This window comes from Verticillium dahliae, genomic scaffold (assembly GCF_000150675.1).
Source record: "Verticillium dahliae VdLs.17 supercont1.24 genomic scaffold, whole genome shotgun sequence".
NCBI classification, from domain to species: Eukaryota; Fungi; Ascomycota; class Sordariomycetes; order Glomerellales; family Plectosphaerellaceae; genus Verticillium; species Verticillium dahliae.
This window is the reverse complement of record NW_009276937.1, coordinates 301,379-317,277: the sequence shown is the minus strand read 5'-3', so window position 1 is coordinate 317,277 and position 15,899 is coordinate 301,379. Positions and strand designations below refer to the sequence as shown.

General features: G+C 53.8%; 7 protein-coding genes across 7 annotated transcripts; 1 reads left to right on the top strand and 6 right to left on the bottom strand.

Moving 5' to 3' along the window:
- Window positions 1–1,716: 1,716 nt before the first annotated feature.
- VDAG_08975 (acyl-CoA desaturase) lies at window positions 1,717–3,195 on the top strand (the record flags this gene model as incomplete). The annotated part of the gene is made up of 2 exons (XM_009656778.1): window positions 1,717–2,002; window positions 2,060–3,195. 2 exons carry the CDS (start codon window positions 1,717–1,719, stop codon window positions 3,193–3,195), a joined length of 1,422 nt encoding a protein of 473 aa, XP_009655073.1.
- A 1,381-nt stretch (window positions 3,196–4,576) lies between these two features.
- Window positions 4,577–5,281, bottom strand: VDAG_08974 (uncharacterized protein; the record flags this gene model as incomplete). The annotated part of the gene is made up of 2 exons (XM_009656777.1): window positions 4,577–5,101; window positions 5,165–5,281. The coding sequence occupies 2 exons, from the start codon at window positions 5,279–5,281 to the stop codon at window positions 4,577–4,579; spliced, it is 642 nt and encodes a 213-aa protein (XP_009655072.1).
- Window positions 5,282–6,145: 864 nt separating this feature from the next.
- VDAG_08973 (uncharacterized protein) lies at window positions 6,146–7,060 on the bottom strand (the record flags this gene model as incomplete). The annotated part of the gene is made up of 5 exons (XM_009656776.1): window positions 6,146–6,193; window positions 6,250–6,308; window positions 6,480–6,558; window positions 6,621–6,903; window positions 6,969–7,060. The coding sequence occupies 5 exons, from the start codon at window positions 7,058–7,060 to the stop codon at window positions 6,146–6,148; spliced, it is 561 nt and encodes a 186-aa protein (XP_009655071.1).
- Window positions 7,061–7,682: 622 nt separating this feature from the next.
- Window positions 7,683–8,510, bottom strand: VDAG_08972 (MFS maltose permease MalP; the record flags this gene model as incomplete). The annotated part of the gene is made up of 4 exons (XM_009656775.1): window positions 8,394–8,510; window positions 8,159–8,372; window positions 8,017–8,110; window positions 7,683–7,935 (listed from the first exon to the last, which is right to left on the bottom strand). The coding sequence occupies exons 2-4, from the start codon at window positions 8,184–8,186 to the stop codon at window positions 7,683–7,685; spliced, it is 375 nt and encodes a 124-aa protein (XP_009655070.1). The 5' UTR covers window positions 8,187–8,372; window positions 8,394–8,510.
- Window positions 8,511–9,291: 781 nt separating this feature from the next.
- Window positions 9,292–10,866, bottom strand: VDAG_08971 (N-acetylgalactosamine-6-sulfatase; the record flags this gene model as incomplete). The annotated part of the gene is made up of 3 exons (XM_009656774.1): window positions 9,292–9,599; window positions 9,693–10,547; window positions 10,743–10,866. 3 exons carry the CDS (start codon window positions 10,864–10,866, stop codon window positions 9,292–9,294), a joined length of 1,287 nt encoding a protein of 428 aa, XP_009655069.1.
- A 409-nt stretch (window positions 10,867–11,275) lies between these two features.
- VDAG_08970 (uncharacterized protein) lies at window positions 11,276–11,989 on the bottom strand (the record flags this gene model as incomplete). The annotated part of the gene is made up of 1 exon (XM_009656773.1): window positions 11,276–11,989. One exon carries the CDS (start codon window positions 11,987–11,989, stop codon window positions 11,276–11,278), a length of 714 nt encoding a protein of 237 aa, XP_009655068.1.
- Window positions 11,990–12,316: 327 nt separating this feature from the next.
- On the bottom strand, window positions 12,317–12,658 carry VDAG_08969 (uncharacterized protein; the record flags this gene model as incomplete). Its single annotated transcript, XM_009656772.1, has 1 exon — window positions 12,317–12,658. The coding sequence occupies one exon, from the start codon at window positions 12,656–12,658 to the stop codon at window positions 12,317–12,319; it is 342 nt and encodes a 113-aa protein (XP_009655067.1).
- Window positions 12,659–15,899: the final 3,241 nt, after the last annotated feature.

Sequence of the window (15,899 nt, the reverse complement as noted above, 5' to 3'; positions counted from 1 at the left end):
GTGACAGCAATTGTACATGGTACAAGCATTGGGTGGTCCTGTCGCGCCTCGAAACCCGAAGAGGTAGATGATCATGGGAATCTCGAGTGGCTATGACGACGTCGTGATGGACATGCCGTCGTCGAGGCTTGGCAGACGCTTGGGCATTTCGAACAGGCGGGGAGGGGAGTTGGGATTTCTTTGGGGGGGATAGAAAAAAAGACTTGTCTGGAAGCCAACGAAGAACTCGCGGGAGAGGTGTTACCAAGGCTGATCTGGGTTAGGTCCTTGCTGCTTTTAGCTGGAGCTGCACCTGATCAGAGCCTGAGACGGGTGTCATGATTCGAACTTTATCATCGCGGGCACTACAAGACGTGCCAGGAAGGAAGACCTCTCAGACTCGACAGGTACCAGTCTGCGACGTTGTCGGGGTGGGATGCTGATTTTGTTCCTTCAGCAAGGAGACGTGACGAGTTGAGCCATTATCAACGGTGACGTACAGGGCTAGAGAATGAGCGACGGTTTCTCCAGCGACTTTCTGAGCACTACCTGGATGTGCACAAATTGCATAACTCTTACATCGACTAGGGCGTGGCAGAACCTGGACTGAAAGCAAGAGCGGCGAATACGCTAGGCTTTATTAGGTCATGACTACTTCTGTAGTAAAATAGAGAACCAGCCATTTCTGGTTCACTCAAGGGTAGTAGTAGAGTTTCACAGGCATCCTTGTTCTTGTTTGCGCCGTCTTGATGGCGCCCCGGCTGTCAGAGAGATACCACCAACCTTGTTGGGGACACCGGGACCTCGTCCCCCCCGTGTCTGTGTAGGTAAGTTCAACGTCATGTCACAGCTTGAACAAGACCACAATCAGCAGCCAAACAGGCCATCAAAAGCAAAAACCTATGTTTCCTGAGCCGAGGACAAACTCATGAGCGTCCGACATGGCAACACCTTCTGACTCCATCTGCCTGATTGCCCGCCCCAAAGGAAAAAAAATAGACATCCTTCCTAGCTGGTGGTGTGTGACCACGATCTCGGTGGATGACCTAGGGGTACGTTCCCTTCTCTCAACGGATTTACGCACGTCACCCCAACGAGTTGAGGCGGTATCGCTTGTGATTGGTCAGACCACTACCGGGTCCCTGCATGTGGGGCGCACGGCCCATCGTGCCTGCTCTGCCCTGCCGTTTCCGATACCAATTTTGTACGTCGCTCAATGCTCCTGCCTCCTTCGCCCTGGACAGGAGGGATCTGGGCTGGACTGGGGCTCTGGGGAAAGGAAGGGAAGGACGCAAGCAAGGGCAACAACGATCAGAGGAGGTCGGTCGTCGGGTGGCGAACCCCATTTTTGCACTCTTGCCCACAACGATCAACCATTCACTACCTACCTGTACATTCCCCGTCGGCTCATCGGACCCGCTTCCCTCCACCAAGGTGGCCATGTTCTCTCAACCACCATCGTTAGGCTCTCACCCCTTCTTCTCGAGGTAGGTACCTAGGCGGTTGCCTTGTTTTGCCGTATCAAAGTACGTACCGAAGAGCTCATCACATCTCTAATCCCTACACCTCCATTGCCGCCACCGCACACGTCTCGGCCCACTGCCTTTTCATATAACCTTCCTTCCGGGCCCCTCCCGTTTTGAACCTGCTTCCTTTCCTCCCTCTATCACCAACCTTCATCACCCATACCAACCATTGCCCGAGACGGTCTTCGAAATATCCGGAGTGACTCTCACCATGGCACCCGCAACGATGCCTTCGGCACCCGCCGAGAAGTGGGATGACGGTACCAAGGACTATGTCCCCGTCCGCAGTTCCAGGACCGACCCCAAGAAGCCTCACATCACCAGCCAGCCCATTACTTGGGGTAACTGGTGGCTTCACGTCAACTGGCTCAACACATTTTTCATCCTCATCGTTCCCGCCATTGGCCTCGTCTCTTCCTACTGGGTTCCGCTCCAGTGGAAGACGGCTGTCTTCTCTGTCGTTTACTACTTCAACACTGGTCTGGGTATCACAGCAGGTAAGAGCGCACATGATGCAAATGCTCATTCAACAGTCTGCTGACCTGTTCTGCTAGGCTACCATCGCCTTTGGGCTCACTCCTCCTACAAGGCCTCTCTGCCCCTGAAGATCTACCTCGCCGCTGTCGGCGCAGGTGCCGTTGAGGGCTCCATCCGCTGGTGGTCCCGCGAGCACCGAGCTCACCATCGCTACACCGACACTGTCAAGGATCCTTACTCTGTCCGCAAGGGTCTTCTGTACTCTCACCTTGGCTGGATGGTCATGAAGCAGGACCCCAAGCGTACCGGCCGTACCGATATCACCGATCTCAACGAGGACCCCGTCGTCATGTGGCAGCACATTCACTTCCTCAAGTGTGTGCTGACCATGGGCGTCATCTTTCCCACTCTGGTCTGCGGTCTCGGCTGGGGTGACTGGCTTGGTGGCTACGTCTACGCCGGCATTCTCCGCATTTTCTTTGTTCAGCAGGCTACTTTCTGCATCAACTCCCTCGCCCACTGGATCGGCGATCAGCCCTTCGACGACCGCAACAGCCCTCGCGACCACATGATCACTGCTCTCTTCACCCTTGGTGAGGGCTACCACAACTTCCACCACGAGTTCCCCTCGGACTACCGCAACGCCATTCAGTGGTGGCAGTACGACCCCACTAAGTGGATGATCTGGACCTGGAAGCAGCTTGGCCTCGCCTCCGACCTCAAGCAGTTCCGTGCCAACGAGATTGAGAAGGGACGTGTCCAGCAGCTCCAGAAGAAGCTTGACCAGAAGCGTGCCACCCTCGACTGGGGCATTCCTCTCGAGCAGCTCCCTGTTGTCGACTGGGATGACTTTGTTGCCCAGAGCAAGGAGGGCAAGGGTCTTATCGCTGTCGCTGGTGTCATCCACGACGTGACCGACTTCATCAAGGATCACCCCGGTGGGCGCGCCCTCATCAACTCTGCCATCGGCAAGGATGCTACCGCTATATTCAATGGCGGTGTTTACCTTCACTCCAACGCCGCTCACAACCTTCTCTCCACCATGCGCGTTGGCGTGCTCCGCGGCGGCTGCGAGGTTGAAATCTGGAAGCGTGCTCAGTTCGAGAACAAGGACATGACCTACGTCACCGACTCATCCGGCCAGCGTATTGTCCGCGCCGGCGACCAGCTCACTCGTGTTGCTCAGCCCACCAAGGGCGCCGATGCCGCGTAAGCTCGGCGCTGTTACGAACATTTGTCTCATCGGAGACGAAATGGCGAGCAGCTCACGAAGATGGATCTCATGTGAGCCTGCGCTACGACACGAAATTCTTTGGCCGGCGTTGATTACTGGATTTTGGGGCATTGGGCGGCGGCGCTTTATTGATATTTTTACACCACGAAATTTGAAGGTGCTTTTTGTGGCATCCTAGAAAACGAGATGGCTCAGCTTTGACTGTGCTGAGCGAGCAGATTATGATTCACCAAATTACAAGCCATTCACTTTCAGAACATGCACATGACATTTCGACTCGTCGAGATCGTGAGAATGGCGGTGTACTAACCATGAAGCTGTTGATTGACCACATTCGGATAATGTCGCGTTGAACTTGGCACGCCATGCTAACTGTCTGTGGCCCTGAAGAATTGAGAATTGTGTACAGACCTTGAAGCCCAGCCGCACACGACGTGCGAGCCATGCATTTCCCCATGTGCATACCGAGCCGCCGCACAGTAGTCGGCGGATCATCCAACATCGGGCGCCCGGCCTCACGTCGGCATCCACACCCCAATCAAGCCCAAACACCAGACGACGGCCACCACGTCAACCCCAGAACCCCCAGCAGAGCCGCACCGGCTCGCACGCATGCCTGCCGGACGGGACCCTTGTCCCCGGAGCTCCACTACGGGATCTGATCTCAATGGTGTGTGGGCGTCGAGTGGGTTCTTGGCGGGAATCACATGCAAAATCGCAAGAGTCAGGGTCCCCACATTGTCTTCTGGTCTCTCTTCGCCTCGGGTTGAGCGTGGATCGTCTGGGGGGGTGGGATCGTGTTTTTTGGGAAAGGAGGGGCCCCAACGGATTAGGTTGGGGCGGAGGATAAGACTGGTATAGGATGTTTGTTGCGCTTCCTTGTTCTCAACGGAACAGAATGGTTGAGGGAGGTTTTGAATGTTGAAGCTGAGAGGGTTTGCGTTTTGCATGTGATTTCAAGATGCATGTTGGGATGATGCATTGATGGGCCTGTGACACGAACCCGGCGTGATGAGGACGCAGCAGGCGTCACTCTGACGCCTCCTATCTGCTTTAGTATCCGGTCAGAATTTTTTTAGATGTAGTCAGATCCTGGGAAGTTGACGGGGCGACAGCATGAAAACAACAGTAACGCCTCCTGGGATGATCGTGCTATCCACTTGTCTAAGTACAGGTTTTCGTAGCTGATGATAAGATCAACGACCTGATCCTTATATATACTTAAGAAGACGAGACAACCCGATTTCATCAAGATTCTAGAACTCGAATCCGAGCTAACTACTATATGTACTAAGTCCTGTGGTACACACCCCCTGATGATCTGCTCAACCGATAAGATAGATCTTGACGTATACCCGAATTACACTGTCTTCTCCTTCATGACGGGACACTGTCGCCTGGAAGAAAAGGAATCCACAATAACAAATGAGAGAAATACAACCAGCAGAGCGAGTGAAATACAAAGTGGGACAGAGGCGTTTTGCAAGTCCCCAGAATGGCCCCAGGAAAACATCCACAAGAAGAAGAAGACGAGCCCCGGCAGGCAACAGAGAGAACTGTAGACCGCAACACCGGTGTATGAGACGCGTGTGACAACGTAGATGCCCCAAAAGTATTCTTTCTTCGTGACCTCGACCTGAAGACCATGGCGACGGAGAGGGAAACTGCCGACATCTGCCCTGTCGCCACAGCGTTTGCGGCATTTGTGAAATAGCCTGTGAAGGCTTGCTGGGTTATAACAGGCATAGAAGCGGTGGTAGAACTGGTCATCTGATATTGGCAGAACAGGGTCCATGGGCTTGGGCGAAAAGTCGTAAGGGATTTCGTTCCCGGGGAACGAATGTTGCTCGACAGGACTGTACATCTCGGTGTCGTATTTGTGGAACTGCACGGGTCCTGGTCAGTTCACAAGCCACAAAGGTCAGGCTTCATTCCTCAACTGACGTACCATGTAAAAGTCACAGTGCGAGTAAATGCGAATGCTCATGAATGCGCCGAGTCGCCCCCGAAGTAGAAAGTATTGCTCCTGAATCCAACAGAAGAGGTCATCGTCAGAAGTCCCCATTGCTACTGTTCGCTAGGCCAAAAGCTGTTCATCTCCAACGTAAAGACCTGACGGCACAACCAAGAATATATGAGACTCTATGTTCTTTTCTCGATGAGGGGAGATTCGCACGCCATTGTGACTTGGCGGCTTCTTTGGGTCTCGAGGCTGCCAAAGGTTGCTGCCCATTGTTTTGTTTTGTGGGACAAGCGGAATTCGAGAAGACCCAGACGCTACCGACTGAAGACTTTGTCTGTCTGCGGTAGAACTGCCTTCGCCTCGTACTGTCTTCAAGATGTACGAAACTAGGTCGGTAGGGACGTCGGCAAAGCGCTCTCGCTCACAGCCCTGTGAAGCACCTCTAATGTTAGCAGTCCGATAAGTGCATCGCACGAGCTTGTGCAGAGGCAGGAGATATTACACAAAGCCACCGCAAGCGGGTATACCCGTCGGCAAGCTCACGTTGTCGCTGCCGAAAGGGCCACCAAATCCAACTTGTCCCCAAGAAATCCTCGACCATGCCTTTCATGTGATTCATGACTGACCACTTTGGCGTTCAAACAGACAAAGTTCGGGAGGCCGTCATGAGCTGCAGCTGACTGATAATGGAAAAAGCCTGGGAGTCAGCAAATAGCTCTTGGCCTTCGGTGGCTGCTATCTCATCACTGGCATCATCATTCCTGCCGTAGAAGGAAGATTCACGGTTGACATCGGAGGCTTGGCTCAAGGTTGGTCTCTCAGGTGTTTTTTCATTCCGTTCCAACCAAAGCCGCAAATCGTCGAGCAGAGTTTGGCAGGCCTCGGCGGACACAACGAACGCCTTCAGATCCATGGTGCTTTGGTTTGTCAGCCCGGATGTCGACTCGGTTGAGTCATAAATGTGCTCTATTTCAATCGGAGTCCCCAGCTGTGGTCAGTCAAGCCATCAACAATCTACCGTAGATTGTCAGCCAGAGTATTGGTGAGGTCCTGTTCCAAGTTATACGTACCAGTCGCCCATAGCGGGCCTTTGTTTCGTGAAAGTTGACAACAAGGATCTTCTTCGTGTCTAGGAATAGTAGCCGACTGAAGGCTCGATTAAGATTCAAGAGCTCCTTTGAATGGAGAGATAAATTGCGTTGGATCTCATGTGGCACAGTATAGCCACCAAGCTTGGCAATACCTTTGACAGTATCTCGATATTGCACGCCCATGAGTGCACTAACGGTATGAGGTGTACTGAAGAAAATGATCGCAATAACAGCATCAAATACCGTCCTGATGGAAGCTTGTGATGATCTGCGAGCCTCGACTAGTGCCTATTTGCACGGTGATATGAGATGAGTGGACAGATAGTGGGCACTACTGCTTGAAGACGAACCTGCTTGACGATGAGCCCCCCAAGGCTGTGGGCAACCATGATCAGAGGGCGGGTATCTTGACCCCGCCGTATGTGGCAGAGCTGGTTTATAAGATCTTCCGCAATATCGAACGCACGAATGTGGTCCTTGGCAAACAAGCCCTGTCGTTTGAAACCCGTGTTGAAGCCGTAAGTCATAATTCTAGCGCCAGGTAGCTGATGCATAAGCTCCCTTGGCCAGAAAAAGCCATTCTTGGTCCACGTGGCGTGAGAGCCGCCATTCAGTCCATGGACAAGGACGATACTGGATACGAATGTTTATCAGCCAGAGAGTTCTCGGATGTAGCCCATTCTGAAGCTGTTTCTTACTCGACGTTGACCTCATCCTCTTTCTTGATCACCAGAGGGCTGCCGTCTGAAGTTGGTTGAAGCACTTGCAGTCCCAATGCAGGCTGTGACATGGTAATTTATATGAGCGGTAACTATCGCGGTTATGCTCTTTGTATCGTATTCAAATGGCGTGTTGATCCAAGGGAAGGATAATAATTAAATTGAAGACGTGAGTACACATAGAAGAAGCCGCTGCCACTGGGCTCGAGTGAATGAACGCACAATGATCAATCACTCATGGCATCCTCGACCCCGCGGTATTAAACCGGGATGACGGGAGCATATGAGCGAGTACCTCAATTGTCAATGTGCACGAGTGCAGAAGATAGGCATAGCCATGGGCAGGCTCATTTGCTGGCTGGAACGATGACGAGAGTGAAACTTGGCAAGGCGCCCCTATCAACACTTGCCACGCGTCGCCTTGCACCTGACTGGTAGTAGTAATCAACATGCATGGGTTGGGAGTGTGGAAAGGCGGTCTCGTTGGCTGCCTTGTCTCTGGCTTGGGGAATGACCTTCGATATAGAGTGCTTGTACAACCATTCATGCCGGCTACGGTGGCATCTGTCAGCCTGCTGAGGTTGTACAACGTAATGCCTGCTGCAGTTGTACTACGCAATGGTCCATCTACCTTTGGGCCCATCAAAGCACCTCCCTGACGTTATCGACCTTGTAATATGTAAGCTCGCGACTCTACCGCACGTGCTGCAGCTCCTTGGCCGCCTTCAGAAACCGTCTCGCAGGTACTTTTCTCTCGAACAGACTGTCCAGCGTCTCGCCCGTCAGCCCCTTCAGCTCTGGCAGTCCGAGCCAAGCCCAGACCGCGAGCATTAGCGTCAAGCCCGCCGCCGGAAACGCCGCTTTGCCCTGCAGATTCGCCTCCTGCGGGTTCAGCAAGTAGGGAGCCACGACCGTCTTGACAATGTTCAAGACGTAGTATGTGTTCCTACCCAGCGATGGACCTAGCGTTGCATTCTGTCAGCAGGAGAGGAGGCAAAAGAAAGGGGCACCAGATAGTCAAGCGTACATCAGAAACGTGCCAGCTGTCAGAACCTCCACAGAGGGCGCGAAAAAGTCAATAAAGATCAAGGCGACGAGAGCCGTGTGCGAGGCCATCAAGACTTTGCGTTATCCCCAGCGGTCGGCGCAATAGCCGTTGGCAAATACGCCGAGGATCAAGCCGCAATTGGTGACCATGCCCAGAGCCAGCTGCCACCGGGCTAGAATGGACCAGGATTCATTGGGCAGTTGGACGCCAAACTTGCGTTAGAGAGGCGGAAAGGCGAAGAACGAGCCGATGAGCATGAGGTCGTACGACTCCATGATGGTGGCAGTCGATACGGCGAACGACCAGGCAATGGCCTTACGGTAGTACCGCAAGGCCTCTTTAAGAGTCAGGGTCGCCTAAATTCGCTGAGCGGCATTGGCGGCGTCGTCTTGCGTAAGGGGCACTTGGCCTGGGGAAGTGGAACGAGTCTCCTCATGGAGACAGTTGAGGGTTTGTGACTTCTCGGTGGACATTGCGGAGGAGGTCGCGGAGAGGTGAGCGTTGGTTGTTCTGCGTACAATCGCCGTCAGAGATGACTTCGAAACGTTTGACACTCTGAATCATTTGTGGTCTGGCTCTGTGTACTATTAATGCTGGATCGTGTCGTCCGTAGGTACTTGTACGTCTCGAATCCTCTCGCCTCGTAAGAACCCAGTGGCTGGTCTCAATGGGATTATGACAGAGACCCAGAGGATGGCGTTCGCGAAACTATTTCCACTGATTTGAAGTCACTCCTAGGGGGAATATCTCCAACTATGCAGATGGTTGATGTCGCAGCAAATCTCTTCCCAAGAGACTGCCTTCATCATACCCTCTCAACGGCCAGGATGGGAATGGCGTCGCAAGTCAGTGGTAGTGAATTCCGGCAGTCGGCGCTCGGCGGTCCGGTCGGGCTTCCAGGGGGCTGACGGCCTGGGAATTGAGGGCACTATCGAGCGAACGAGGCCTCGTGTCAGTGAACAAGCTCGCAGCTGTCAGGCCAAGAAGTGCTATATCGGGTGAAGGAACGACCCAGCTGGGACGAAGAGGTGACCACTGGTCGCGTTTGCTGTCGAGCGAGCCACTACCATTCTCTTGCTGGCGACAATTTCGACGCCAAGCAAGCCTTGGGGATGTCACATGGAACGTCGCTCTAGTTCATCGACAATCTTGTGGAGGGGAAAAACATACGTGTGAAAGTAATGGACTCTCAAATGATTGGTCTATAGAGTGAGAGGCGAGCCCGTCCCTCTAGAATCAAGGATGCGATTGTCTTTACACCGCAGCGTGTGAGGTACCATTCCTGAGCTTGAGGCTTAGTCTGGTGTGCACTGGCTCATCACCAATCTCTGCCATCTTGTCCTCCAGCATCCTGGTCATCCTCCGAACTGTGTCCTCGTATCGAGGTTCATGATAGCAGTTAAACAGTTCCAGGGGATCCTCTTCACAGTCGAAGAGCTCCCATTCCTTTTCCTCCCCGCCGGGTCGTGTGCCTTTGAGGCCAAAGTCTTCATTGTACCAGTAAATGAGTTTGTAGCGCTGATCTCGGACACCATAGTGCGCATATGCCTCGTGAATGATGTCTTGGTGCATCCAGTACCGGTGATAGGCAATCTGTTGCCAGTCTTCGGGCGTCTGGCCTCGGAGGACTGGGACAAAGGACACACCCTACATACACGTAGGGATGCGAACTTTTGCTAGGTCGAGGAAGGTTGGCGCGAAATCAACGTTGCAGATAATGTCGTTGCAGACCGACTTTGGCTGGATAGTTGGTGGGTAACGAATCATGAAAGGCATCTGGAAGCTTTCCTCGTACATAAATCGCTTGTCGAACCAACCGTGCTCGCCTAAAAAGAATCCCTGGTCTGACGTATATACGACGACGGTATTCTCCGTTAGCCCTTCGGCATCGAGCCAGTCCAGCATACGTCCGACGTTGTCATCTATGCTCTGTATTGTGCGGAGATAACGTTGCATGTATCTATGGAACTTGAACTCGGTTAGCCCCTGTTTTGTTGTGAATGTGAAGACTTCGCCCGTCTCTTTGCAGATAAGCCTCAGACCTGTAACATCGTCAGGATTGGGAATCTTTCCATCGTTCCACCACCACCTGTCGATCATTTTTGACCCGACCTTACTCCTTGGACCTTCAGGTTGCACGATGCCCAGGTCTGTGTAGGTCAAATCGTCTGCAACCCTCATCTTTGCGACAGTGGCCGCCCTGGCACGGTTCTTGTAGTCGTCGGAAAAGGTGTCTGGAAGCCGAATGGGGTCCTTGTAGAGATCCTTGTGTTTCTCGTCGTACTCCCAGCTTCGGTGTGGCGCCTTGTGATGACACATGAGAAAGAATGGCCGAGACTTGTCGCGCTTCTCCATCCAGTCAATGCACTTGTCTGTAATGATATCTGTGGCGCGCCCGGGGACTACGGAAGTACCCCACGACTGAATGAACTGAGGATCCCAGTACTCTCCCTGACCAGGAACCATACTCCAGGAATCAAACCCCGTAGGCTCGTGTTCGGCACCTTCTCCTAAGTGCTATTTGCCAACCATCGCGGTTTGATAGCCTCCTGAACGAAGCTGTTTGGCCACGTTCGGTAGCCTTTTATTGATCTTAGAGTCCAGCGTCATGACCCCGTTGACATGATTGTGCGTGCCGCAAAGAACTGCGGCTCGTGAAGGAGTGCATATGCTGTTCGTGACGTAGCAATGGTTGAAGAGCATACCCTCGTTGGTGAGTCGGTCTAGATTCGGCGTGTTGTTGATACCAGCTCCGTAACATGAGATGGATTTGGCAGCATGATCATCCGCCATGATGAAAATAATGTTTGGTCGGATTTCGGCGGCCATTGCGGCAGAGTTTGATGTCACTGATGTGGTTTGGGCGTAAGCGAGCGTCATGAAAGCTGAGGCTTCTTGACCAGGTCGTAGGTCGAAAGCCGGCCGTCGGTCTTTAAAGTTTCTTTACCTAGTCATCCCTCGGCCCCCATTTTTTTTCCAGTAAGGATTCTGCGTTGCCGTTGCAACCGAGACTCAAGGCGGTCAATCATGCATGACGTGATGAAGCTGATGGCGAGAATGCCACGAGGAGCCAACCGTTGTTGGCCAGTGCCGGGGGGTTCGGAGTGGGGGCTGCCAAAACCACACGTTCGGAGTATGTACACTACGGCTGTCGGCGATCGCTAGGGAGTCGGTCCTCTTCACACGATGTGCTATGAGGTGTCGTGATCAAGCGTGACAAGGGAGTTGTACACATTCATCAATTGAACCCCTTTGTTAGACATTTCTCGTAGGAGGACTCAAAAGTATTCTCCGTCTGCCGAGGTTGACTGCTCGTGACGACTCCAGATGTCATGCCATCCACCAGGTGTACCCAAACCGAAGCTCTCACGACAAAGTCAAGTCCACTTGCAAGATCACCCGCTGTATTCAGAGTCAGATCGGCTGTGACCAGCGACACGTGAGTCGCGGGCTGGTCGGTGCAAGGCAGTGTTTGCGTGGGCTGCGTGACGCCGCTCGGGTGGCGACTGCCCAAGGAGTGGGTGTATAGTCCAGCGTTCGCGAGGCCCTTCAAACGGCGATCGCCAACTTGCTCAGTCTCGGCAAGCTCTGGAGCCCGGTCGCTGTCGTCGACGAACCGAGCTTGTCGAAGCATGCTGTGAATGCCTAGCCTCTGATGCTGTCTTGCAGCGCGGGCAAACTGAGGGCGCTGGTGTGGCGTCTCCTCTTCGGTATCAGAAGGGTCTTGACTTTGTTCCCGTTGTCCGGTCAGGTAGAGACCGACGACTAGACCAGCCAGAAGGTGCTTCGCAATGTGAGAGTTTGCAAAAATGCGCTTGAGAAACTCAGACACAGCAGACGCCTTGGCCAATGCAATATCTGGAGTCAAGCCCGAATGTTTTGGGTTGAAGGGAGAACGGCTCAAGAAGAGTACCAAACGAAACGCGTGGTGACCACAAACCGACACATCCATATAAGGAACCAGAAGGCCTGGGCTCAATTTCGACAGATCATTCAGTATCTGCAGGCCAGCCTGTGAATTGACGAGCCGCCTCTTTGTAACCAAAAAGAAATATACGAGATACGTCGCAGTGACACTGGTGCCAGGACAGTGTGTGCCGAGAATCGCGCAAGCCACCGAGACCGCGAGTAGGTATTGATATCTTCGAGTGTACAAGTTCCGGACCTCATTGCTTGCAGGTTGCGCACCTCATTGCTTGCAGGTTGCGCCGAAAGTCGTCCGCGATCGAGGTGAGTTGGGGTATGGCTTGCCTGGATAGAGACACCTGGCGTCTCAGCCTCACGACGTCTCTCCTGACGACGACCTGCTGCACAATCTGCCGAAGGAATCCCCCTCAGGGATGCCGTCGAGTGACTGAGACTGCGCTTCTGATTCGGACACGAAGTCTTCCTCGTTACAGGGAAACTCGAGATAGATGACCTTGTGAGGGCAGAGCTCACACTCCGACAAGCCTACTGGAACTTGCGCATCCGCCATCATCAGACACCATAGGACATGGCGGCGAATCTCCTGGGCTAGTGGACTGAGGTCCGTTCGCTCATAGTGCAGACGAAGAGCACTGGCGGCACGTGTTGCCAGAGCACATAGCATGAAAGCTTTCTGAAAGCCGCCGGTCTCCATCCGATACAGAACTACAAGCATGAGAGCTTGGGTCAGAAAGATTGACGGCTGTTCGATCTGCGATCAGATCCTCATTTCTACCTTTTGGACCCAGGTATCCGTGAGGACCGGAAAGTATTTCGTGTACTTTAAATGAAGGGCTGAACTTGATAGCAGTGCCAGAAGCAAGGTCTCGTCCAGCGTGGAGTCTATACAGCGCTGCGTTATCGACAATTTGTTGAGGAATGCATACACAGGCATGGGATACACATGCCGGAAGAAGTCGTTAACCAGCCGCAGTTGTTCGCGAGTTGGCGGAACCACCACATTCTGGAATTGGGGTGGTCTTGAGTTGCCATGACTTGCCGGGCTGTCACGGAACACAGACGTTGATTCCAAGCGTTGCTCTGTAGAAAGCTGGTCAGGACTGACCGAGATGGCTGTGCCAGAGTCGTGCTTCTCTGACAGATTTTCGAGCGGCAGACCGAGTGAATGGCTTTGAGAGGAAGAAAAGGGACGTGCTGAATGAGAATTTCCCGTTTCAGGATAGACGCAAGTCTTGGCTCGACGACGGCAGCTTCCACAGCATGGGAGTTCGCTAGAGCATTTCGATTTCTGAGACCGACATTCTAAACACGCGCGAGCTCCGCGACGCCTTCCGGGCGAGTTTGTGGGTTGACACCAGACGATGACGACGGCGTGGACGCTGTTCTGACCGAACAGGAGAATGCTAGCCGCTCACAGTTGGCACAGGGATCTGGGCCCCCTTCGCACCGTACCTGTCAAGCCCGTCAACCGAACATAACACAAAATAAGAGCCGTTCTAGGCGCAGCGGACTGTTCCGACCTTGCGTGACCTACACTGGGAGCAAGTGTTGCTCGACCTCGGCACCGGCATGTCTGGTGTGCTGTGGTGCTTGAGGAATGGTGGTAGAGAGCCTGACATCTAGGTGGGAGGAAAGTCAGAGGCGTCTGAGGGAGAAGCTCAGAATCAGCCAGGAGTGGCGTTGTGCCCAATTCCGACTGCGTTGCCAAAGGTCCACAGCGAAGTGCAGAAGAAGAGTTCTACGATGTTGCAGAGCGCAGGCCCTAGGAACGTCATTGCTTGAAGCTGATGGACAACGATGTCGGCTGAAGTTGACGTGATCGAAGGTGGTCCTACCTTGCCAGGGGGTATGGAAAGAGGGCCCAACCGGGAGGTGCATGTCCAGTATAGTTGCATCCCTTTGAAGCGTAGTCAGCTATACACAGTAATTTCATAAACGGGGACAGGCTCCCGAGAATTTGGCTCAGGACGCCGCCAAGAGATGGCCAGGAACGCAATCTTGCCCACGGCACATTTAGGGTGCCAAACTAATCACTTCACTCCATTCGTTAATCAACCATTCGTTCACCCGCAGTACCACGGGTAACATGGTAGGTACACAGGCACAGAAGTGCCGGGCCGGGTCGCAGAATGGGCCTTTGGCGGAAGATCGCATAGCACCCACGAGATGTTGCGCCACAGCGGGAGCGAGGAGACACTGGGCGGCCCCTTGCCGCCAGAGCAAGCGCTACGTTGCTCGTCTCTGGATCTTCACGTGTGCTGTGAAGACATGGACGTGCAGAAGGAAGCGGGCCGTTTGGCCTCTGTTCCCCGCTCCCATGTCCGCCTTAGCTTGTGTGTGAACAGACCTGAAGGTGCGAGCCAATGGCAAAGGTAAGCAGGCCAAAGACGTTGCCGACTGGCTCGTCACTTGCATAAGGGCGTTCTGTCAAGTAGCCAATGTGGTGGGCTCACTGGGAGAGCCCGGGGGAAACTTACAATGTGGGCATGTTGAACCGACAATGAGAGTTGACGATGTGACCTGAGTGTCTCATCAACTAGGCGAATGAGCGGATATCACCGTGAGGTGCAACTCGCGACTTTCGGTCCCCTCCTGGCCTACGGCGGCTACAGAAAGAAGCTGGCGCTGATTGACGCTCGAGGTCTGGCCATTACTCGCCACGGTTCTCCCCCCATCCTGGCTGGATCTCCATACCTCTAACTACCTAGGTAGGTAAGGGCCTAGGTAGGTAAGGACCTAGGTAGGTAAGGGCCTAGGTAGGTAAGGACCTAGGTAGGTAATGTAGGCCAGGTAGACGGACTGGCCGTCAGCTTGGTTCGATAGCTTTCCCGTCACAAGCAAGAATTAAGCGCCGGCCACTGGAGGAGGTTGAGCCACTTCACACCAGCCGCTGAGCTCGCCGGCGGCAATCATATCCCTCTCTTCCAGATCTTGCTTGCCCACATTTCGCTCAAACAATGCAGGCGCATATACATGTTTTTCATCTTGAGTGTGCATGAGATGAGCCGGCCGCTGGCGAACAAGGTTCGTTGTTGTCTGGGATGAGGGAGGATACCTACCGCCTACCTTTCGTACCTAGGTGGGTACCTTACCTTAGGTACCTGGGTACCTACCTAGGTTTGCCTTAGGTGCCTTTCCTGTAATCCCCGCACCAAACCCACCAAACGCCGGGTGTTCAGTTCGGGGGCTGGACAGCGGCGGAAGGCCTACCTCAGGTAAGGTGCCTACCTAACTTAGGTATCTGCCTGGCTACCTAGGTAGATACCTAGGTAGGTACTGTACCTTAAGGCAGGTACCTTTCCTCAGCAAGCAGTCAGTAGCTCCTGCCCCGCTCCCGTCCCAGATCCACGTCCCACGTTCCGTCTGTGTCTTTTGGACCTCTGTGACCTCACAGGAACACCATCGCAACTTTCCCCTCAGCATCGTCACATGTTCATCGCCCTCCCTCCTGCCACGGATTGCCTCGACCTCCGCCCACGACACCACGCTTGCATCGGCAGCTCCCAGGCACCGACATACCCTCTGAGCCACGCACTGCGCCTGACCACGTACCGCCCGCATAAACGCCCAACCACACGCCCAAGTCCCCCCACCCCGACACCCTGACATTCGTAGGGCAGCCGACCATACAAGACGACCACACTTTTCGCATATACACACGCACGAACCCAGCACTTCTGCGATCTCTCTTCCCTCGACCAGCTGCGCGTGGTAGCTGGAGTTGCCGAGTAGCCAAGAACGCCTCATCGCATCAATCCCTCGGAGACCGAGATCCACTTGCCCACCATGACGCAGTCTCCCATGATCTCGGTGCCTCTGAAGACAACCAACGAGATTGACTGGGTCGGGCCCCTCAAATCATACATCAGAGATACCTATGCGATGATCCTGGACGCTATGCCGAGGAGTGCGCTACCCTCAGCCGCCTCCGGCAA